Raw genomic sequence first — 25,169 nt, forward strand, 5'->3', positions numbered from 1 at the left:
AGCCCCAGCCGTCCGCCCCCGCCTCTGCTGCCGCCGGACCGCGCTGCTTCTCACACCCCAACCCCCCGACCGAATTCAGCCACCAGCAGAGTCAGGCGGTTACGTGGCCAAACTGCTTCCCCCATTGTTCCTTGCCTCTAGCCGGGGAGGGGGCCCGTTGAGCGGTCCGCCGACCCCAGGGACCCCGGGACCCTTAACAGTTTCCGAATTGCGGTGCCCTGAGGCCAATTACTACTACCGCTGCTGCGGAAAATGAAGACAAAGCCTGAGCGCGCGGCTTTGGGAGGACTATCTGCCGTAGAGTTGGGATTTTTTTATAAAACTGAAGTTTGTAGTGCATTAGACTTGAACGCTATCAAGGATATTTTCGTGGGTTGCTTTTGTTTAGGGTATGTTTGCCGAGGCGGATTGTAGTTTGGAGTGATTTGCCTTTGGAAACTCTCAGCTTTGCCACTGCCTAGCGTTACGAATGCACTGGGTTTATCTTTGGGACTTTTGGTCTGGGAAAGAGATGAGAGGCGTCCCCCTCCCCAAATCCTCTCCTTCCTCCCTCCCTCCCTCCCTGCATTCCAAGCCCGTGACATCAGGGGTTTCTGGGGGGAGAGAGCAGCCAATCGGCGCGGAACTGCGCACAGACCGCTCATTGTCTCCTTTCTGCTGTTCTGGCCAAAGCGCCACAAAGGAGGGCTGCTGTGGTTTAATTCCCATTAACCTCCCGGGAGCCGAAGCATGTCAGGATTGCCACCGCACCGTCCGACCGCTGGTAGAATGCGCTGGCATTGTCCGAGCTGCACCATCCCAGTGTTGAGGGTGCACGCGGTGTGGAGTGAATTATATGGAAGCAATGAAGCGCACCGTTGTGAAACCCCAAGGGAGAGTTCTAGCTCTTCTCTCCCCTGTTCCTGCCTGCGCATCAGGATTCAATTAATAAATTCTGAACAGGCTTTGAAGCAAAGAGTTGATTTTTAACCGACGAATCCAACATTGGAACGTTTGGGCCCTTTACCTTGTCAAGTGTGTTGCCCTTATTCGAAAACAGTTCACTGAACATTTTCTTAAAGGACAGAAAAGTGGTTTGCGGCCGATTGTTCGGTTCTTTCCAAGGTTTACAAATGGAACTTGAGGAATCTGCAAGTCCAAACTGTTGGACGTGATACCCTGGCCGGGCGTGTGCACATTAATTTTAATTTGCCCTTGTGATTCTTGGCGGGTGGTGGTGGAGTCTCTACCTTTTGCATTGTGAATGAGGTCCTGATAACTTTGGCAGTCCTTCAAGTGACTTATTTTTCTTGGAGGTTAATATCCGTATTAATTTCTTTTTGCTGACTAATGAAGCAGCTTCTGCCCTTTTCCTTCTTTTTATTGAGCAGACTGAAGGAACTGCACAGACTGAGGCTAGATCACTGTAATTATTATGCATTTTTAAAAACAGTAGCACCTCAGTTTTCAGAGCCTTTGGAAAGTTAGAGCGTTGAGTTTCTATAACTGTGGGTTTATTCCTTTAAGCACGAAAGCCATATTTTAACAACCCCCTTCATTTATATGGGCCCTTCATACAGTAGCCTTTCATAGGAGGTCTTTTGATCTTAACAGCACAGCGGCCCGTGAGGGGGAGGCATTGCTGGGGCTATCCAACATCATTTCTAGGTCAGGATGCCGAAGCTCAGAAAGAGTGATTTGCTCAACATCGTACAGAAGAAAGTTGGAATATTCTAAGAATGTAAACTCTCAAAGTGATCTCTTAGTGAAGAAGTTGGGGATATTCTGCCACCAGTCACTGTTGTCTGCCCCACCCTCCCCACTTTTACTGCCCACCTGTCACTTCTTGACATTGTAATTATTCGTTCAATGCTGTTTTCATCGGTTCTGGGCTTGGAAATCAAATATCTATGTTTGCTAAGGCCTTTGTATGAGATACCGCATTATAGCTGTGGACACAGGGCTGACAGGAGAGGGTATATGGAACATGAACTTTGACACTGCTTGGTTTGGACACCTTTTTGATTTCTTCCTGTTTTTTCTTTACATATCGCATAACTGATATGTTGCTTAAACGTAAGGTGTGTTTTCCCACCTCTTAAAACTTCATTTAACAAAGTGGAAAAAATATAAACGTCCTCGGGAAGCAGGGTGGAATAGACCTTGGATTTAAGCAGGAATGGGTTCTAGTCCTCCCTCTGTCACTCTGCCTTGTATGATGTTGGACAAGTTAATGGATCTCTCGGTCCCAGTTTCCCAGTCAGTAAAATGGAAATAATAGTTACCACCCCTAACACTGCATGAGATGTGTCTGCTTGTAGTAAGTACTCAGTGACTATGTTGTAGCTATTAGTTCTTAGTAATTGAAAATTAGTATTGGTATTCTATTTCATAGACTTGTCACTGATTCTGTAAGTATTCCATTTCTATTAAATAAGCCTTTGGGTTTTTTTTTTGTTTGTTTGTTTTATATTCCAGCTGTGAAAGCAGTTTGTCAATGAATTGATGAAATCTTTGGTCTTGAGTGCTTTTAATTAGTAATTTTGCAGGGGAAAAATCTGTAAACTTGAGATACTTATTTGACAAGATGATAGATAATACATGGCAAAACATACAAACTTAACTTTCTTTTTTTTTTTTTTAATGGGCAAGAAGTTTGAAAACAGCCTAAAAAGTGGAATCCTTGGCATGGACTGTGAACAACATCTTTAAACAACAAAAGGGTCAATAACTTGCAATCTGCAAAGATCTTAATAGACTAATAGGGTCAGGGATAATACAGAAGCTGGTGTAGATAGTTCTGTGGGGTATGGGAACACTCATAAAGTAGTAAGGTCCTAAAAAGAAACAAAAAGAGAAACATAAAGAGAAAGAAACAAACAGAGACAGAAAGGAAGAAAGAACCGAGTAACGTTGAGCCAGACCATTGACTGCATTTTGGGGACAAAATGACAAGGAAAACACCTTTGTGCCTTTTAAGCTGTGAGAAGACTTGACGGGTCCTCAAGGAAAGCACAGCATTTCCTGACACTTGGCTAGGAACAAGATGTTGGAGCCAGTAGACCTCCTCCTAAAGTTGAGGATGCAGGGAAGCCCCTCTCCCGGGGCGTCCAGCAAATGCTGTAGGGAGTGGAGGAAATCAGTTGTGGAGGGAGTGGATAGAGCTGAACTTACCTCTGTATGATGAGAGGGGTAGTCTGTCTGAAATATTAAGAAGAATGGGAATTGGAAGGCACGTTCTCACAGTTTTCTCACCTGGGATGTATGGTTTGAGCAAAATAGCTTTTTGCAGAATCTTCTTGGTTACAAAATATAGCCCTCAACATCTAAAAACCATGTTGGAAGACTTACTACGAAAATTGTAAATCACTGGAGTAAGTGAAACAACCATACGGTGACAAATAGGGCCAAATGTCCAGGAGGCCAGCCTGCCTGCCTGCCTGCCTGCCTTTGGACAAGCAGTGGCTCTGAGAGCTCCTGATCACAGTAACCCCAGGGTGATTGTGGACTCCAGCTGTCGACTGTACCCTAAGGTGATCTGCCTCGTGGTGGTGGTAGAGCACCAGAATCACGTGAAAATGTAAATAAGTTTACCTTTAGTGCTTTTTTGTTTGTTTGTTTTGCTCCACACCCATCATGGGGCTTGAACTCATGACCCTGAGATCAGGAGTCACATACTGTACTGACTGAGCTGGCCAGGCGCCCCCAGACATAGGTCTTTAATTCAGAGCTTCTGTGTATGGTCCCTTTCCACCAGCCATAGGGGTTCCAGTATTATTCATGGATGAGATACATCAAGACTTATATTTCACAATACAACTTGGGACATAGTTGATGCTTAATAAGTATTTGTTGATTTAATGAATTTATCCATCTGGAGTGGATTTTACTATCTTTAGAAATTGGAAATTAACCCTATTAGAGTATTCTTTGTAGAAGAATTCTGTAGTGCAATGTGATATTTTGGAAGGACGAGGTGATTTTCACAGCTTGCCTTTCTTTAGTTTGTTTTAATAATATTACATTGGAAAACTTATTAGCAAGATAATCCCTTTGTTGTTGATGAGGCTCCTTCTTAGACTCCCACATTAGGCCAGAACAGTAGAAGTCCCCTCTGTAAGGCTCTGTGGGATACCTGCACCTCCCAAAGACCACCTGCAAAGTGGTCCTTCAGCTAATCTGGCCTCCTGGGTGGGACATGCCATTGTGGCTTAAGGCCCTCTTTTCTCTCCCCCTCTCTTGACCAGAACAGTTTAAGAAAATACAGGGGCACCTGGGTGGCTCAGTCGGTTAAGCAGCCTACTTTGGCTCAGGTCATGATCTCACTGCTTGTGGGTTCGAGCCCTGCACAGAGTCTGGATTCTGCTTCGGATTCTCTGTCTCCCTCTCTCTCTGCCCCTCCCCAGCTCACACTCTATCTCTCAAAAATGAAAAAATGTTAAAAAAAATTAAAAGAAAATACATTTGCTACATTAAGAAGGGGTGCCATGCTTTCCTCTTTAAAATGCTAAGACATATTTACTCTGGAATTTTAATGAAGATCATTATCAAGCTCACTGTCCTATGACCCAAAGCTTTTTACACTCTCTCCTTTGTGGAAATTGTACTATTTGTCTGTCTCTATCCACTCCTGTAGATTTGAAAAATAAGCTTGATGGGGTGCCTGGCTGGCTCAGTGGGTGGTAGAACGTGGCACTCTTGATTGATCTCAGGGTTGTGTGTTCGAGCCCCAGGTTGTGTGTAGAGTTTACGTTATAAAAACAGGGTTGCCTGGGTGGCTCAGTTGGTTGAGCATCCGACTTCGGCTCAGGTCATGATCTCACGGTTCGTGGCTTCAGGCCCTGTGTCAGGCTCTGTGCTGACATCTCAGATCCTGGAGCCTGTTCAGATTCTGTGTCTCCCCCTCTGCCCCTCCCCTTCTCATGCTGTCTCTCTCTCTCTCTCTCTCAGAAATAAATAAAAAACATTAAAAAAAAAAATAAGCTTGATGAGGAAGACGTTGCAAGTACTGTCATCAACCTTTCCCCCATACCGTTTCCCTTCCAGGTTGGGATCATGGGGGTTATAAGTGACTGTTTTCACCTAAAAGTATATTGTGAATCATGATTACAGTTATCTGTGACGTTAAAAAAAAAAAGTGAAGCACAATTGGATGGTTTTGGCTTTTTAGCCAATTATACCATTATAGCTGGGAGAATGAGAAAATGCTTAACTTACTCAGTATGACTAGGTGGTGGGAGGGGGCTTGTCCTTAGAGTTTTTGGCAAGTTTCATTTTATTCTAGGCATTAGCCTACTACAGCGTATATTCTATGTGCATTGGTTCTTCCTAACTCTTAAATTCCTAGCCATCCTGGGCTCTTAAATGTTACTCATTTATACTTGTGCCCAGGTTTTTGTTAAGGATTTCTTGAGCCCAGAGTAAGATCCTGGTTGTGGGGCCTGAAGCGTATGCAGTTTGGGAGGAGGAGCGAGGGAGCATATCAGTCATTCCCAGAAGTACAAAAATACCTTGCAGAATTTATAAAAACATATGACCGTGGGAATCCTGTGAACTTGAAGATGTCTGTTAGTCTTCTTCTGGTTCTTGTCAGTGAGAAAGTGGCCTCTCGTGCCTGAGACTGTGGACTCTGGAGACCGTCTGGGTTGGAATCTTGTTTCTGCCCCTTACGCGGCGACTTTGGGCAGGTAGCCTACGTTCCATCCGTAAAATAAGGATATGGAAATACCTGCCTTTATAGGGTTGCCGGGAGGAGTAAGATAGACAATCCTTGTAAAGTGTTTAGAATCTTGCCTGGACCCACAAGTGCACATCATGTAAACGTTAGCCGTTGTTCCACGTTGCTGGCTGGTTCTCTGTTGCATATGTTCCATCCTGTGTTCTCCTGCACTTCTCTTGTTTTCTAGATATTGAGATTATCTGCGGGACTTGGACATTCATTCAGGAATCTGTTTGTATCGGAATGAGGCTTCTGGCAGATAGGGGACCACGATGCCCAACAATACCTCTGGATTTCGCTTCTGTGTCAGGAATATGATCTGCCCCTAGAGTCTTTATGCAAGACTCCTTTCCTGGTAGCCTGCGCTCCCTCTGTGAAATGCCGGGGCTTCGAAGCCTGTTTGCTTTGTGTCCATGTGCCCCCGGAGCCAGGGGCTTCTCAGAGAGCTCGAGGCTTTGCTTTCTGGCCATGTTAATATTTGCCTTTTTCTTTTTAAGAGGTGGATTTCTGTAAAACAAGATAAGATGCCTCTTTCATTTCTTGCTTTCAGATAGGGCTCCTATTCCTCCACAGTGGACTGACGAACATATTTACCTCTTTGTGCTTATTTATTTACTGTTAGGATTTTATTTTTTAAGTAATTTCTCTACCCAGTGTGGGGCTTGAACTCACAACCTGGAGATCAAGAGTCACATACTCCAATGCCTGAGCCTGCCCCTACCCCTTTGTGTTTAAATCTTGCTTGTCACTGGAGGTCTTCAGTTTCAAACAGTCCTGGGAAGGCTCTGCATAGACCTGTGTGAAGGAGGTTCACGAGCCCAGAGATGTAGTCTTAGTTTCCCCCGTGAGGTAGGGAGGGAGCTTCTCCAGCATCTTCCTTCGGCCAACAGGAAGCCTCCGGGTGCAGGCGCCACCAGTGGTCTGCGGGGCAGGCCAGGGAATTGGAGGCAGGAGTGCAGGGAAAAGAGGTCTTCGGGCGTGGAAGGACTCTTCCGGGTGAGACAGAACCTAAACATTTCTGGCCATTTTCCTCTCCTCCCCGAGGCGTTTCCAGAGGATCCTGGCGGGGAGTGGCTGGCCAGGACTTCATCGTTCCGCTCCCCTTCCCCAGTGTTTGGCCACTGATCTTGCTTCATTGTCCCGCGCCTCTCCGCCTGTTTCGTGCTCCACAAGGCTCCACAAACGTGGAGAGAGTGTGTGTGCTTCATGACTGCAGTTTCCCCTCCCTCCTTTTGTTTCACGTGGGAGGAAATCAGAGAGAAAATAATCAATACCATGTGTAGTAACTAAGTCTCTCATAAGTCAAACATGTGATTCTACTTTGAATGCAAAAATAGCAACAGCAATCATAGTTCTGATCGAGTATAGAAATCATACTTGGGATGAACGTCATGTTGTGAGCTTGTCAGGGTCCTTGGCCCCTTAGCAGCTAAGCTGGAACTCTGGGGCCCGACTTGAGAGTTCACGTATGGCCACATCCCTTCCCCTGAATGGGCCCATTCTCTGCTCTGAAGACTGGAAGGCATTTGTCTCTGCTCTTCCCTTACCTTTCTTGAGAGACCTGTGTGTTGTAGAAGTCCCTCTGCCCACCTCCCATCGGACACACACACGCGCGTGCACACACACACACACACCCACGCACGCACACTTGGCTAGCCAGGCTTTCTTTTTGAATTTTTTTCCTCTTGGGCTTGATTTTTAAATTTTCTTCTTTTCCTCTTTTCACTGACTGCTCTCCTGTTGACACCCTTTCCTGCATTCCTTCTTACAGCGCCTTCTAAAACATGCATGTCGTGGGAGGTTCCTTTTTATAGGGGCCCGCGGAGGAGTTAAAGTGTTTTTTGTCTGAGACATCTCTGCCAAATATCTTCTTATGAACTTTTGAACCACGCTGGCAACGCCCTTTGGGACTGCTGAGTCCCCATGGGCTGGGTTGAATCAACATTTTCTCGAACTCTGCAGCATACTCACGGTGCGGCAGTGTGATGCGGTGGTGGTGGTGGAGGTTTTCTGAACACCCTCTCCTTCCCCAGGAGCTGGAAGGACTTTCTGTGAAGCCGCAGGGTCCCTGCCTGCCACCTTCCTCCGGCCACCTGGCACCACAGCCCCTGCTACAGGCTCGGTGTGCAGCCCAGACCAGTCCTGTCGGGCTGGTTTAGGAGGCCCGGGGGTGGGAGAACACGAGCGGAGGAAAAGACGTAGTCCTGGAGCCAGACCTAGGTCCAGATCCCCTTTGAGCCCGCGACTTTTGGACAACTGATCTCTGTATGGACACAATGCACTTACCTTGGGGCGCCGTCTTCCTTGCCTGTGAGAACCTCTTCTCTTTTTCTGTTCTGATTTGGTGACTGAAATAGTTGCTATGAAGAGTGCAAACAGTACCAAAACATAGAAATAGTGAAAGTATCCTGGATCCCTTACCCCCCACCCAGCCACTGGTGCAACTGTGATATCATTCGACCATTTTAGAACTGAATTGTAGTGTATTGTAGCGATTCCTGTTATTTATTCATTACCTGCCTTCTGGTGGATATTTCCTTAAAAAGTACTTGTGTAGGAAAGCACCTAACTATTGACCTAATATATAAAAGTATTACAGGTAGTACCAAATGACTCTTTTAAAAAAAAAAATCAGCCTATCTTTCCCACCAAAGGTAGGAAAGAGAAGGTGGTTCTCTTCTTGATGGTAAACCAAAACGCCATCAGAGCAGAGTAGTCAAAATTCAAGTCACTTGTTTTAGTTCATTATTATCAAGTCACGGGTCACTGACGTCTGTGACGCCTACCCTCTCAGCCACCCTGCCACTCAGGTGTGAGTTGGCAGCAGAGTGAGGTGGGGGCAACTCTTTTACAAATTATTCGATTGTAAGTAGTTTTTAAAATAGAAGGTCTAGGCAGCATCAAAATGATTTCTTATCAAAATGGCTATCAGATAGTGTCAAGTGATCATTCTGTATGATGTTCTGAATTTGAAGGAGGAAATCTTTATGGTATCTGGACAGGAGTGGCCAGCAGAGCACGCATAGAAGGGTAAGGGTTGACATTTATTGACTTCTTCATGATTTACGTGAATTAAGTCATTGATTCTTCCCAACAGCGCTCTGATGTAAGTGCTATTAATGATCTCTGGTTTACAGGTGAGGAAATTGAGGCACAGTAGAGCTGGGATTTCAACCCAAGCATTCAGTATCCAGTGCCCATGCTCTTAACTGTTTTAATTAGAAGCCAGAACTCAGGGAGAACTGACATCTTTCAAGGTGAAGGGGAGAAAGCAGACAAGAGAGAGAAGCTTAAGGTGATGTCTTTTAACAACAGGAAGGGGGTTGCAGGGGTTCCTCCAATGACTCCTGTGAAACCTCACCAGCCAGCACCTCGCCTGTGTCTAAACTGAAGTATTTCAACTCTGTTCTTCACCAGTTGTTTAAAGCCAGCTCTCTCAAAGGGACAGACTCAACTGCGGTTAGAAAAGGCATTCATGATCTGAGACCTAGAACTGGGCCCCCAGCAGGAGCTCCTGATGTACTGAGGGCTGACCGGAAGGCTGGGGTCTTGCTCCTCCTCGGCCTCCTGTCCGCCCATGGCCCGTCAGTAGCTCAGAGTAAGGGGGCAGTGTGTGTTTTGACTCACTTTTGGGGTGAGCAGCTGGGAGCACTTCGATGAATGTGCTCAGCAATCTGGGAGCAGGGGTTGTTTCTCGGGTTGGTGAAGACGAGTTCCTTGTAAATACAGTGTACACTTGGGGCTTTGGAGGTGGATGTCATGCCTCCTTGGGTCACAAGGCCCATCCTGCTAAGCAGGCTTGCTATACAGTTGATGAGGAGTGAGTGTGCATTCTAAAGCTATGGAAGGCAGAGTTCCTGCCATGATGTCCCTTGTACTTAAAAAAACAAGGACAGCTTTTCAGCGCCGTCCACGTGGCTGACTCACAAGTTATTTAGGAGGCACCTAGGTGCCTGCTGAGAACACAAGTGCCTGGAGACGTAGGTAGCAGTAAAAATGGCAGATGTCTGCAAGTCTAATGAGCTGTGAGTGAGGCAGACCCTCAAATACCCTAGAGGTGAGGTGAAGGAAGCAAAGTGTTGAAGACCATCTCTGTTTTCATCTTTTACCTGCGGGGCTTCTGTGACAGTCCCCTTTCAGCAGGATTTCTACAACAGCATCAAATTCAAGACCCAGCCGGCCTCCTTCCGAAATAAGAGCACCTTCTCCAGCTGGCTTCTTGGGGGTCTCCTTCCGCCTGTGCTTCGCTGGCACTCCCGTGCTCTTTCCATCCCTGCATGCCGATTGTATGTCTCCCTAGAATTTCCACATCCTTGCCTTGGGTCTGCCTACACTGTGGCATTCAGAATAGATTGACTTCCTCTTCTACAGGACTTTCATCTAAATATTCAGATGGTACCAGCCTGTTTCTTCCCCTGCCCCCCAAGTCCCTTCTTGGTTATATGTAGCTATTCCTGTCTGGCTAGCCTCTCATAGGCTGTGTATGATTTTTCTGATCTTTTCCCCATTCAGTTTGCCCCTTCTAGAAACTGATGTCTGTTTGTCAGTGTCCCCTTCTAGGCTGCAGCAATCAGAATAATGCCACAGATATGGTTTAACCGACCAGGGTCCAGTGGGATTATTAACTAACTCCTTTGTTTGACTACAAAGCACTGACTCATTCTGTTTTGATCACTGTAATGAGGTAGATGAGGCACATCCATGTCAAAGGATTCCAATCCTTGCTTGGCAAGTTGTTTTTCCCTCTTTATAAAGGAAGGGCGATGATAATTGCACAAGGTTTTCTAGTTCACATGCTCCTCTCACACCTGTTTTATTAAAGTAATCCTTTCCTCGGCTACCTCATAGAGCAGTTGTTACCAAGCAAACAACACAGGCAGCAGTGTTTTATAAAGAATTGTATATCTCTGCAGACCAAGAGAGCATTAGTTTTTTTAGACAGAGTTGTTTAGCTAATTGAGTATGCATGACTAGTTAGTTCTAGGTCTTTGGTGCAGGATTTTGCATGTACCTGGAATCATTTAGTGAGCTAGGATGTTCTGAATCTGAACTTGGTTTCTTTGGAGCTATTCCTAATTTAATTTTCTATAAGTTTAATAAGTATGTCCAATAGTTTCCAGATCGTCAATTGTTAATTTGTTACCAAAACAGAAGAGAACAGATCTAAATCTAAGCCTCAAGGTACATATCATTGGGAGCTTCTCCTACCTTGACGTAGATCAGCACAGCGGGCATGGTTGTTGCTTCTGACCAGGCCCTCCTTCTAGAGTTACTAAACTGGACCTAAGGAGTGCCATGGACATAGGGACTTTTATGAGAAAGTAAAACAAATATGTCCCTAGTGGTCCATCTAAGATTACTAGATTGGTAGATCAAGGAGATGTGGCGCCCATAAAAACCAGCAGTATTCAAATGCAGATGTCTTTCCGAAACAAGATAGATCTTTAAATCTGTGGCATTTCTCTAGTTGGGTCCTACTATCAGTGGATGAAAAATCATTTGTTGAGTACCCGCTATGTGCCAGGCATGGGCTCTGCGGGTACGAGATGACTAAAGCCTGTCCTGTCCCCAAGGAGAGGACAGGCACGCTGGATGTGTCTTGCGTAGGTGTGCTGGCTCCTGGTGATGGACGATTGCCTCCCCCGCCCCACCCCTGCCCGCATACCTGCACACCTCTCGCCAGGAGTCCGCTGCAGTATGACGGCCATGCTCTTCAGCCTGTGGTGGAGGGCTCCTTGCCTTTTGGGTGGGGGTGAGGAAGCAGTGGGCCCACACGCAGGTTCTAGTTCCTCTTGTTCCCCAGGGCATCTCACACAGTGAGCTGTTTAATTCGTGCATCTTTGTTCGTTGTCCTTTCTGAGTGTGGGTTCTTCTGGGAATCAGCTATATTTTAAACTGAAGGTCATTTTCTAGTTAGAGAAGACAAAATTGACATTCTGTTTTCTGCATTTTCTTATCACTTATTAGTTATGCTGTCTGCTTTATGTATTGGACCAACTCCTCTTAGGATATTTTAAAAACTCTGTCAGCTTCATAGTACTGGTACATTGAGCCATAACGTCTTTTCATTTATCTCACTTACATAGTCAAAGAGAAAAAATGGTGTTGGTGTCATATGCTGACATGTTGATCTGAAGGTCCAGCTGTACTTCTGAGGAAAAGGCCCGACTTTAAAATGCTCTTAGGCTCTTCCTGGGCCAGTGCTCTCACCAAGAACAAGGCCACGTTCAGTTCGAGCATGAAGATCATGAAGCCCAATGGCAGGAAGCTGGACGACTTCGTGTCGGGCATCTACCAGGTTCTCCTTAAGCTAGAGAGGAGCTCGGATCTCAAAGCCCAGCTAAGGGAGCTGAATATAACAGCAGCCAAGGAAATTGGATTTGGTGGTGGTCTGAAAGCTATTATCATCTTTATTCCTGTTCCTCAACTAAAATCTTTCAAGAAAAGCCAAGTCCAGCTTGTCTGTGAATTGGAGGAAAAGTTCAGTGGGAAGCATATTGTCTTTATTGCTAGGAGGAGAGTTTTGCCTCAGTCAGCTCAAAAAAGCCATACGCAAAATAAGCCAAAGCATCCCAGGAGCTGCACGTTGACAGGCACACGCGACACGATCCTGGAGGACTTGGTTTTCCCAAGTGAAACTGTGGGTAAGAGAGCTCACGGAAAAACGGATGGCAGCCCGCTTATTTATAAAGTTTCATTTGGATAGAGCAGGGCAGAACGTGGGGAGCACAGGGTCGAAGCTTGCTCTGTCCTCTCCCAGAGGCTCACTGGTGAAGATGTTCACTTTGAGTTCCCAGAGCTTTGTTGTAAACAAATACGATTTAAAACAAATGCTCTTAGGTGTCCCTCCTGTTTACCTGAGGCAGAGCCGTTTTTCCACAGCCCTGGAATGTACTTGTTTGCCATCATATCTTTAGCACAGTTCACACCATAAAAGGAGTCTCAGATTCTATAGTGACCTTGAGGAAGGCATGCAATCTACCTTGACCTTCTTATCCCAAACATAAAGGTGATTTTCTCTAGAATTCCCACCTCTCTCCCCCTTAAGATATAAATGTGTTTTGGGGAGTCTGGGTGTCTCAGTTAATTAAGCGGCAGACTTTGGCCTAGGTCATGGTCTCGCAGTTAATGAGTTCAAGTCCCACATCAGGCTCTGTGCTGACAGCTTAGAGTCTGGAGCCTGCTTCAGATTCTGTGTCTCCCTCTCTCTGTGCCCCTCCCCTGCTCTCGCTCGCGCTCGCTTGCTCGCTCTCACTCTCGCTCACTCTCTCTCAAAAAATAAACATTAAAAATTTTTTTGAAAGGGATATAAATCTGTTTTTAAAAAGTAGTTATTTTATCCTTTTCATCAGGAATAATCTGAAAAAGAATGAGAACTGGTGATGCAAAGACATGCAGGAATGGGCATGGGGATGAGTGGTGAAGGACAGTATCCCCGATGAGTCTCAGTGGAACTTTTTGAATCATAGACAACAGAGTGAACAGTTCGCAGTAGGGTTCGGTTAATAGAAAGCTTCATACTTCTGTGCTCGAGCTGATACAAAAGGAGAGCATTCACTCTGATGTGTCAGGCATTGAGACGGGCCCTACTCTACCGATGAGCAGGCTTCATTCTCACAGTGGTCCTGGGAAGAAGACTGTGAGAAGTGGGATCACCAGGGTTAAGTTCCTTACTAAGGTCGCGCTAAAATTGGGAACACAGTTTTAGGAAGTTTTTAAAGTTTGACTTCAAGGCATGTGGTCTTTAGTTTGTTGTATTCACAATGTGAATACTTTAAAAATATGCAAAGGGTGGGGAAGGTTAAGGTAGGTAAAAAAATGTTAAAGCCTGTTCATTGTCTTGCATGAGGTATCAAGAATGGCAGATGCTAGGGGTGCCCTTGGCTCACTGGATTAAGCCTTAGACTCTTGATCTCAGTTCAGGTCTTGATCTCAGGGTCATGAGTTCAAGTCTCATGTTGGGGTCTGCACTGGGCGTGATAGATAGATAGATAGATAGATATGGCAGATGATAAAGAAGAAGGGTAGAGGCATGGTATTTCAGGAGGAAATCTATTTGGTTCTTATGTTAGGACAGTGGTAGTCCCAGGGAGTTCTGTTCTCTATTTTAAGGTTTTATTTTTAAGTAATCTCTACACACAGCTTGGAGCTCGAACCCACAGCTCCTGGATTAAGAGTCATATGCTCCATTGACCGAACTAGCCAGGCATCTTTTCTTTATTTTAAGTATCCTACTTTATTACTATAATTTTTTTTTGCAACTGTGCTAACACACCGTATTTAATAGGTGTTTATCTCTTTCCATTAGAATGCAAGCTTTTCAGACAGAGACTCTGCCTTTGAACCTAACTGGTATGTAGTAGCCACTTGAATGATGGACAGAAAGCAGGAGTAATGGAGAAGGACGTTGGAGGAGGAATACGTGATGCATGGGAACTGTTGAAACAGAGGGAAGCTACACTGAATAGGATCATTCTGGGAGGGTTTCGGGTAATAGATTATCGGGGTCGTGTGAGACAGGGAACCTGGTGATTGTCTGCCTCCAGGTTTTACCAGGCACTGTGAGAAGAATAAATTGTGAGGAGTGCACGGGAAAGACACATTTCATTCTTTAGTAAATTCTAGAACATTCCTGGGTGTAAGTGAGGCCATCAGAAAGTTCTTGTTTTATATATATATATGAAATCCCTGCTCCTCATACAGGTGCACCCCCACCTTTTCAGCACTTTGGGGTCACTTGTTGAGGTGGCTTTGAAGCTCCGTTTCCCTCATTGCTCCGAATCCCCTTTTAGGGATTTTGTCAGGAACTTCTCAGACCTCAGTGGCTGGGAGGACTTGACTCTGGGCACCCAGTAGGCTTTCATCTGATCTAGTGTCTCCCTTTTACTGTTGGGGCATAAGGCCTCCAGGCTTGTGCTTGTGCAGGGAGATCTAGTGCTGTTTTATCCTTGGTGTGCCCTCGTGTGTATGTGTGCGCGTGGGGGAAGCGGCGGATGACAGGCACTGACCTCTGGGAAGAGAGTAGGATTTGGCAGGGGGAGGGGAGGGAGGTGAAGAGAAACCTGTGCATTTTTACTGGCTCCCGTGCTTCTCAACCTTTTCCGTCATCACTTCCCCAAAGAAAGATTTTAGATATTTTTCCTAATTACCTCCTGACTCGCACCAAATTTAGTACAAAGGAATAGAGTTTGTTGGGGAGGGTCACAGATTACTCTAAGGTCTACAGTTGTTTTCACTGCCCACAAGAACCCATCGTCATCCCTTTGTGGGGCAGTATTACCCCCACTGAAAATGCACGCTCTGCATACTTTTGTACTGTTTATTTATTACTATATTTAAAAAAAATTTTTTTTAATGTTTATTATTGAGGGACAGAGCATGAGCATGGGAGGGGCAGAGAGAGAGGGGAAGACATAGACTCTGAAGCACATTCTGGGTTCTGAGCCGGCAGGACAGACAGAGCCCGACTCAGGGCTCAAACTCACAAACCGTGAGATCATGACCTGAGCCCAAGTCACACACTCAGCCGACTGAGCCACCCAGGCACCTCTGTTGTTATTTTTTAAAATGAGTGTTATTTTAGAGATCCAAAAGAAAGGTTATACAGCTTGAAAGGATTGAACTGCCCTGGAACCAGAGGGTGACTCCACACCGGTACTCTTAGTCCTGAGGAGCGAGCTGGGGAAGGGCAGAAGGCTAAGGCCATCCTGGGCCTGAGCGGCAGCCCCAGCACAAGGTGGGGGGGGGGGGCAACTGAAGATGCCAGGGGAGTGGCAGCAGGACTGGCAGAGGATGATCTCCCAGCCCAGATGCCCCAGAGGCTTCTCTCTGTCTTCATTTTCTTCACCCTTTGCTTGTACTTGGCAAGGCAGTGTTGGTGAGTTCTGGTTAGAGGGGAGCCTGCAGCAGGGCTTCTCGTCAGTGACCCAGCCTCATTGCCTGGAGGTACCCCTCCCCAGGAGAGGGGTCAGGACGTGTCCTGGGGGACTGGTGGTGTGCAGGGAGGGGCAGGAAGGAAGGAAGGGGCTGCTGTGCACTTGACAGACCCATGCAGAGGCTCTGAGAGTGGCTTGGGAAGATCAAATAAAATAATTCTTGAAGAAGAGTGAAGAAACTGATGTTTATAAATAACTTGGAAGAGTGATTATTTTAGATTATTTTTTCATTTTTATTCAGAGAGAGAGAGAACAGGAGGCGGGGGGAAGGGCGGGGGGGGGAGAGAGAGAGAGAGAGAGAGAGAGAGAGAGAGAGAGAATCTCAAGCAGGCTCCATGCTCAGTGTGAAGCCTGACACAGGGCACGATCCCACGACTCTGGGATCATGACCTGAGCCAAAATCCAGAGTCAGACGCTCAACCGACTGAGCCACCCAGGTGCCTGGAAGAGTCATTTTTAAACAAATCAGAGTGAAATTTCCATGACCTGTTAATGAAAAAAGATTTCATTAGTCTTAATCTAAAAGTAATCTTTTAAGCTAATTTTCATGTTGGAAGGAAGAAAATGTCAGCATTTTTTGCCTGATGTTCAGAAATTAAAGTTTTTTAGATGGAAATCGTGAGTGTTATTGGCCAAAGCTTACTTTTTACTTCTAACAGCTCTCAGTCCCTTGGCTTTACAAGTTGTGTATATCACACAGTTTAAAAATCCCCCTGTGTAGTTACAGAACAGAAGCCCATTTGCTTGACCCGTGTTCTGCCACGCTTTGAAGGAAGCACCCCTGATTTCTGTGTCCTGTGGAACAGTGCTGGGAGCTAAATGATACTTTGAAATAGATTTTTTTCCCTAGAGGAACTCATAGGAATTTTTTTTTCATTTTAAACTTTTTTTTTTTTTAAACAAGTACATATTCCTAATTTTTGAATTCTGTGTAGCCGGCCTGTCTGCAGAAAGCACACTTATTTAAAAAAGTGGTATTTGAGTAGAAAATCCTTGCCGCTCCTTTACTTAATTTCCTTTACTTAAAGGAAAATCCTAGGCCAAGAGCCCTAGTTATAGGAGTCGATGCGTACCTACTTCTCTGTTAGTTTTCCACTTCGGGTCTTGCGCTTTGCCTGGAGCTTACGTGTTTTATTCGTGCATGTGCTAGTATGTTAAGTCTGAGACGGAATTGGCTGTCCATAGCCCCAGCTTGCAAGTAGCGAGTGGTTGAGTCAGGGTTTGAACCCAGGTCCAGCTAATTCCAGTCCTTGATTTTTTTCTCTCCTTACTCCGTTGGTGAGAAGAGTCCACAGGGAAGATGAATTTCCCTCTGGCTTTTCTGCTAAGGTTATTTCAAGTTTGATCTGTAATCACTTAGTGGTTTGGGGCATGACATTGAATCTGTCAGACACATTTGAATAAAGGAAACATAAACATTCTATTATAGGTTTTTGTTGTTGTATAAAAATTTGTCTCATTTGGGCTCATCTCTCCCCCCTCAAAAAAAACCACCCCAAACCCGTGCAATGTAACCTTCATTTCTACATTTGAAGAAATAGAACGAATTTCCTTCTAATTTTTGCTGGTTGACCAAACTATGTAGACAGTTTAGAATGGGAAAGAGCCCTAGTGCACTCATTGGATTTGGCCTTCTTGTTATGTAGACAGGAAATGGATCAGAAGCCAGACGGATTGACCCTGAACTAGGGCCTGCAGCACCCTTCCCACCTTAGCCTACCACGTTTGTCTTTAGATTCATTGAAATGCAACTCCTCTGAGAGTTTTGCTTTTGGAAAAAATTCAACTGGGAAATTGTTTTCCACAGCTAATGCTTAAGGGATGCTGGTGTTTCCTTTTATTCTTTGCTGGTCCCTCTCCAGCCATACCACACCCCCCCACCCCTCGCACATTTATAGGTTTTTTCCCCAGTCACTTAGAACACGAATCCAGTACGAAAATCTTAAATTTTTTTCTACCAAATTATTTATTGCATTTTCTAAAGGTGCCATTATCTAAATAGATCTGTCCCTTATATTGGGGGAGATACATTCATCATGTAAGAAGACGTATTCAAAGCATCATAGGGGTACCGGCTCCTTCCTGCTTAACCAGAGGGGAATGTGTCCGGCTGGCAGCACCTTCCAGTGCCACTACCTCCTTCTTTCCTGTTCCCACATCCAGTATGTGGACTGGCAGGAAATCCAAATAAATGTGTGGGGTTTTTTTAGGAGATGGAAGTACCAGAGGCCAGGCAGTTAACACACATTGTGCACCAGCTTTATATGGTGCCTGACCTTTTACAAACTAACCTCTAGGCCAGAATTTGATCCAGGAAACCATGCACAGTGTTAGTTATCTTAACACGAAAATGTAAACTCATTGAATTTGCATTTAGAATTCTGGGTAAGTAAATCTACAGCTCAAATAAATCTTCCATTATGCTGTCGGAGGTAGAGAGCCATTTCTCTAATTTGGGAGGAAAATGCAGAGCAAGGACTGCTTCTCTCTAAATGACACAGTAATGAGTGGAATCAAAGGATTCCACCCTCCATGGTGAAGACAGTGAAGCAAAATCCCCGCCTGCACCGCTTGGTGGTGAGGGTCTGGGAGAGGGTTCCCCTGTGGAACTGGAACTTGGGGGCCCTCTCCACAACAAAAATGTCCTCAGACTATTTATTTCAGTAATGAAACCTAATCATGTTTTATGGAGGCAAATGTTTCTGCGTTCACTTCCGTTTCCATAGATGCTGCAACAGTCCGTTACGAGCGCATCTTGAGCTCCATCCCCCTGGGCATTGTCTGCGTGTTGCTGGCATTTCACCTGTGTAATGAGAAGAAAAGTGGCACATAATCTCTTCTTTCCAGCTGTGTTCTTCTTAATTGGTTGACTGGCCTCGTTAATATTTCTAGGACAAGGCATAGCTTGAGAACTGGTTTTTAATAATATTTTGTGTAAATTTTAGTTTTTTAAATTGAGGTGTCTGGTCTTATTATGAAGAGATCTTTGAAAATCTGTGTTTAGTGGGCTTTAACGTGTGTAATAGTGTAGCATCTGTGTTGGTACATTGCCTTTATCATAGAATTCTGTTAACTAAGGAATTTTTCTTTTAGTTTTATTAAATGTTTGGATGTCAGGTATAATGCTTGGTACACTAAAGGTCTAGAAGTGACTCCTATGAGGAGTTTATGGGCTATGGACTACGTAAACAGAGCTTCCATATTGTACTGTATGTACAACAGTCAATGCTGAGGAGCGTGTGCGTGTGTGTGCACGTGTACATGGTGTGCATCTGGCCAAACAGAGGTGTAGAAAACACCAGAACCCTGCAGGCAGCAAAACTATTGGCCTGAGATACCTTGGCCAGTTAAGATGCTGTGTAAAATAGCTGCATGTGTCAGAATCCTACCATTCTCTTTTTTTGGGACTATGATATTTAATGACTTAATCTTTAAAATCTAATACGGCGGCTGCCATTTTGTAATATGCTGTTAACTCTTGTCATTTCCTGTGTGTTAGGAGCATCCATAGTTTCTCCTTCTCATCCCAGCTTCTCTCCCTGTACTGTTCAAATTTTCTCTAAGAACCGCCTTAACCAAAGTTTTTTATTAGTTACTGAAGCTGTAATCGTTGGTTAGCTTTGTCAGTGGACTCTAATGGGTGTAATTTACTGCATGTCACAGTTGTGGTTCTAATGCATAAGAAAAGTAGAGCAAGTTGAAGTCAGCAGTTTTTGATGTTTTAGTGAAAATTCTTCCAAAGTTGGTTAACTTGTATTTCAGATCGCTTCCAAGTATGATCATCAGGCCGAAGAAGATCTTCGAAATTGGATAGAAGAGGTGACAGGCATGAGCATTGGCACCAACTTTCAGCTGGGCTTAAAAGATGGCATAATCCTTTGCGAGTAAGTTTTGGGCATTTCTGTTCTTCTGGTCCTTTCTACAGGCTTCTGTGCCGTCCTCCTTCCCAGTCCAGGGTGTCGAACCTTAACATTGCAGAACTGTTTTTAATGCTTCCTTACTGATATTAAAGGAGCCAACTTTAGATTCCAGTGCTTGTTTTTGCGTGAACAGTAAGTGTCACCTGTACTTTGCTTTCAGACTCATAAACAAGCTACAGCCAGGCTCAGTGAAGAAGGTTAACGAGTCCTCGTTAAACTGGCCTCAGGTAAGCAGCCGAACTGGCAACCTCTGGTTTTCCTTTATGCAGCGAGGATTTGATTAAAGTAGGCATTTTAGCAGAAATTAGTGCGCATGGCTATATTTTCTTTCTTACCTTGCTTCCATAATTGCTTAGAGTTCGTTCTGTGATGATTAGATCCTCAGCTTAGGAGTTTTATTTAGTCTGTCTACTCTCGGAGAGGATTTGACACAGCTTATACAGAGAAATACAACCTAGACCCTAATGATAAACAAGGGAAAAAGCAGGTAGTTTAACAACTAATGGTTGATTGGAGAACACCATATTAAGCAATCTTTGTTCACGAATGGGTGTGATTACATAAAATTGGATATTTTGACTGTATCTTTTGAGGTAATAAATTATTTATTAATGTGAGTAATCCTGTACTTTCTGACAAAATTTTAGCCCTGGATAGCTCTCGCAGAATCACAGAATTCTTAAAAGTACGTAAGGAAGATCTTGCCTTCAACGAACTGAAAAAAAATGACTGCATAAAAATAAAAAGACCATTATGCGACCTACTATAAAATACTTTTTTTCCTCTTTCCATTTCCAGAGAGAGGAGAGAGAGAGCTGTGCTTAGTATGTGTCTGGCCGAGACTCCTTGCCAAGTAGCTTTCTGCCTGGCATCTTACAGTAGTCATGAAGGCTTATAGTTCTTAGATAATGTGAATGTCGGTGTTTAGCTTCCAAAGTTATATGGCTCTTTTCCTTTATAGTTGGAGAATATTGGCAACTTTATTAAGGCTATTCAAGCTTATGGCATGAAGCCACACGACATCTTTGAAGCAAATGATCTTTTTGAGAATGGAAACATGACCCAAGTTCAGACTACGCTGGTGGCTCTGGCAGGTCTGGTACGTATGTGTCTTTAATGGCTGATTTTAAAAGTCCCACCATGCTGGTGATGAATTATGTCTTTTCTTTCCCATGGGAGTTACGGCTAGGCAGGAAGCAGCCTCTGTCTCCTCCGTAATTATTAGCTTTGTGGGAAGGCTGCTGACATCAGCTGCCTCATATAAGAGTTTAATCAGAATACTTCCATTTCAGAGCCACAGGTATTACTGAGTGGCCTTAAATATGTTTTTCACCCCTAGTTTGAGTATTCCCTAGTGAAGCCCTCATCTACGGACAGTATCGTTTCTTTGTGGTTCCTTCTGTGTCCATTTTCGTGTTCCTTTTTAGTTAGTGTGCAAATTTCTGTCTAGGCTAAAACAAAAGGATTCCATACGACCATTGACATTGGAGTTAAGTATGCAGAAAAACAAACAAGACGTTTTGATGAAGGAAAATTAAAAGCTGGCCAAAGTGTAATTGGTTTGCAGGTAAGTCGTGTGTTACTGCTTGCTTCAGTACCATCAGTTCTCACCATGTAAAGTGTGTGTCCCCTAAGTAAGGCATGGATGAGATATACCATAATGTAGGTTTGGGGGATGGATATGTGGTTTATATAATTTGTGTCCATTTATGTCCATGAGACGTTGCTGATGGTTTTAGAAGAAACCTCAGGCATGCCCTCAGACTTGACAATTGTTTCTCTAGGAAATGACTTTCAACCCCTAATTACATTGTCTTTATTTTGTTTAAGAAAACGTATTTTATAAATTTCTGAATGTTATGACCGAATGAGGAAATTTTATAAAACCTCAATGCCAAAGTCATTTATTTGCACAACACAGCAGCCAAGCACTATGGGAAATACTTAGTTCAGTTATTTTTTCCCCCCTTCACATCGTTCCCCTGGAGAAGGTCACAAAAGCACCACTGAGAAGTGTGCCCTCTTGGCCACTGCATCATGTGAGACAGATTTATTTTTGTACAGTACACAATCATACCTGGTAAGAAACTGGAAACCTGAAATTCCAAACAGTAGTCAGTTGGTTAAATTATAACCTCACAGAAGGAACCAGAGAAAGGTAGAAATGATACACAAGAATTCAAAGATTGAGGAAAACAAATCAGGTTCTAAAATACAATGGTCAGTGTGATCACGATTTTATTTTAAAGATGCACATGCTTATTTTTGTATATGTATTTTTAGGCGTGTGTATTGATACATATATAAACAGGTAGAGAAGATAAAAAACCTAGAAGGATACACACAGACACTTACAGCTAATATCTGGGTGGGAGGATTGCATTGATTTTTTTTTTCCTCCCTCCCTTTTTAAGTTAAAAGACCCACAGAAAAGTACCCCAGATAGAACTGGTTTTACCAGTTGGCCTTAAAGCCATGCTGTCAGTGGAGAAGACAATTCTTGTTCCTCTGAACTTGTTTGAGTTCATATTCCTTGTTCTTTCTCTGTCCAGTGACATGAGAGTTGGAGGAATAAAATGTGGTCCTTTTCCCATGAAGATGCTGGTGATTTTAATGAAACTTTGAAAAAGCCTTTTTTTTTTTTTTTTTTTTTTTTTTTTTTTTGCTGTGGAGAAGACATTTGGCATTCACTGTCACATTTGATACAAACCTCTGGAGTAGAAACGCACACTGCCTAGTCAGAGCACACTGCCTAGTCAGAGAGTACCTCTGTTCCTTTAAATGGCGGAAGCGGTAGCTCTTAATTTGGTTTTCTGTGTGATATAGACAGTAGGGGGAAGAGGAGCAGGGGAACTTTTTCCTTTTAAAGTGAGCACCTTGAAAGTTGTGAAAGCATGGAGATTTTGCATGTAGCTAGCTTCAGCACAAAAAAGGGACTTGTCGATTGTACCCCTCCATCTTTTTCAGAGAACACAAAAGTTTTGCTTGTCATATATGGTGGTGACTTCTGATAATCATTGCTGTTTTTAATTTTTAACTTCAAAGATGGGCACCAACAAGTGCGCCAGCCAGGCAGGCATGACGGCCTATGGGACCAGGAGGCATCTTTATGATCCCAAAATGCAAACCGACAAACCTTTTGACCAGACCACAATTAGTCTGCAGATGGGCACCAACAAAGGAGCCAGCCAGGTAAGCAGTGCCTTTTTATATTTGGAGCAAAGAGTAGAGAAGGATTATTTAAATTAGCACTTATTCTTTTTTTAATATTTAATTTTTAGAGAGAGGGGGACAGAGGGCTATGCTAACAGCAGGGAGCCCGATGTGGGGCTCACACTCACGAACAGTGAGATCATGACCTGAGCCGAAGTTGGATGCTTAACCAACTGAGCCACCCAGGCGCCCCGCACTTACCATGTATGTTTTGTTGAGAAAGCAAAGGAATCAGAGGACCTTTCCTATAGGAACACAAGTATGCTGTGGCTCTTGGCTTTTGTTGGTAGTCAGAAAGCTGGCCTTTCTATCTAACCAGACAAAAAAATACGTTTTATTATAGCAAGTTTACTTCTTGCCCCAAATCCAAGCAAATTGCTCCTTCTAATGGCTCTGAAACTTGGTAGGTAAGAGTATCTGGTGTTCTAAGGAGGAGTTAGCCAGCACTGCCATTGAATGTGTGACTAGAAGTAGGTGGAGCTATAGCGCGGGGACAGCACCGGCCTTCTACTGCCACGCACGCTGGACGTGGGTCCTTGTTGCAAACGCGTCAGCACCTCAAAGGGAGACTCCTGTAACCACGGGATAGGCTTTGAACAGGTTTTTTCCTTGGGACCTAAAGTCGAAACGTATTATTTGCCCTTTCTGGAACATGTCCTGCCACATGTGGCATCGTCTCTCATAGGTGCCATTCAAGTTTGCTGTTTTACCAGTTAAATCTGGAAATGTCTGCTTGGCATAAATGGAGAAATGAGGTAGGAGTTACTGTGCTTGTGGCTGGCTCCTTGAGACTTAGGTCCCTCGGGACTGCTCGGCATAAGTTCTGTTGACCGTGTGATGAGCTTTGGAACTGAAGGCCTGGAGAGTGTGTGGCCATCATAGGTACTCACATGCAACTCTGAAGGGGGCTCACGCCACGCGGTGTTTTTACATTCTTTATGTTGAACCTTCTCCTAAATCCAGAGTAGGTGGCATGTTCTCCATTCTGCATATGAGAAACCTAAAACTAAAAATGTTAGCTTGTTTTGAGGCCACATAGCGGTTTTAAAGCAGAGCGAGGATTCGAAGGAAGGGCTGACCTAGCTTGAAAGCCAGCGAATATTGGTTCTTAAGAAAGATTCGGTGTCAGGAATATTTGGTAAGCTAGCTTTACCCCTGAAATGAAGTTATTACGTTAGTGTTCACATTCACTATGAATTTCATAATGTATAAAATGTTCACCAGAATCGATTTTAGCTGCTGTTTTAACATTTATACTGTGTTCTAATACCAGGCGGGGATGTTAGCACCAGGTACCAGAAGAGACATCTATGATCAGAAGCTAACATTACAACCAGTGGACAACTCGACGATTTCTCTACAGATGGGAACCAACAAAGTTGCTTCCCAGAAAGGAATGAGTGTGTATGGGCTTGGGCGGCAAGTGTATGATCCGAAATACTGTGCTGCTCCCACAGAACCTGTCATTCACAATGGAAGCCAAGGAACAGGAACAAATGGGTCTGAAATTAGTGATAGTGATTATCAGGCAGAATACCCAGATGAATATCATGGAGAGTACCAGGATGACTACCCCAGAGATTACCAGTATGGCGACCAAGGCATTGATTATTAGATTTACACAGAGGAGCTCAGTATTTAGCCCATTGTTTTTATTCAGTGAGAACCAAGCTAGCCTTGAGTAATTTTTATCTTGTCTTCCTAAAACACTATTATGCTTATTGTACCTAAAAGAAATATTGCCTTACATACATTCCCTTTTCCTTTTTCTGCCTCTTCCCTAAATAGTTGCCTTTTAGTGCTGTAACAGTTAAATCCTACAGCAGAAGCAATAACTCGCATATGAAGTAAAAAGGAATACTGTGAAAGGGGAGTACTCTTGTACAGCCAGTTCTCTTATTAAAGACCTATGCATTTTTACAATCTACTTAATAGACTGGGATTTTCAAACAATAGGAAGCTTTTTTTTTTTTTTTACAGTTTAGTTATCTGGTTTCTACGTGGAAGACTAAAGTCATGCTTAGAGCTAAATGTGGTCTTTGCCAACTAAATTTAAGATGCAGCATTTTAGAAATTTACATATCAATGTCTCTACAGTATTGTTTGCTAACTCTTAAATAAAGTCCTGATCCGTGTGCATTTGTGATTATATGTGTACTCATTCTCTTACCTAAACCAACAAGATCTTTACAGAGTGGTGTTTCTAAAGGAGCGTGTACAAAATGGGCCTGCAGACATTCAGGTCTGGGTGGTGTGTCTGCTCTTCCTGTTTGTGCCAATGTATCAATGTAGAGTTGCTCTGTTTCCTTCAACTGTATTTATTGCTGCATTTCTCAGCATAAACTTATCCCATTGTATTTTTTATAAATAAATATTTTTTTTGAACATTCTTATGAGCCACAG

The 25,169-nt window shown here is 44.0% G+C and overlaps 1 protein-coding gene and 1 pseudogene across 1 annotated transcript in view; both read left to right on the top strand.

The window, feature by feature from the left end:
• CNN3 (calponin 3) overlaps positions 1-25,155 on the top strand; it is a 25,930-nt gene extending 775 nt beyond the window's left edge. Inside the window, exons 2-7 of the mRNA XM_077746043.1 lie at positions 19,396-19,517; positions 19,714-19,780; positions 20,515-20,652; positions 21,004-21,120; positions 22,599-22,745; positions 24,040-25,155. Coding sequence (XP_077602169.1) covers positions 19,396-19,517; positions 19,714-19,780; positions 20,515-20,652; positions 21,004-21,120; positions 22,599-22,745; positions 24,040-24,381 — 933 coding nt within the window. The 3' untranslated portion in view covers positions 24,382-25,155. The remainder of the gene's footprint in view (positions 1-19,395; positions 19,518-19,713; positions 19,781-20,514; positions 20,653-21,003; positions 21,121-22,598; positions 22,746-24,039) is intronic.
• LOC144216718 (small ribosomal subunit protein eS7 pseudogene) lies at positions 11,874-12,404 on the top strand (annotated as a pseudogene).
• Positions 25,156-25,169: the final 14 nt, after the last annotated feature.

The sequence above is a fragment of the Crocuta crocuta genome, unplaced genomic scaffold (genome assembly GCF_008692635.1).
Source record: "Crocuta crocuta isolate KB4526 unplaced genomic scaffold, BGI_CrCroc_1.0 scaffold48, whole genome shotgun sequence".
Classification (NCBI taxonomy): Eukaryota; Metazoa; Chordata; class Mammalia; order Carnivora; family Hyaenidae; genus Crocuta; species Crocuta crocuta.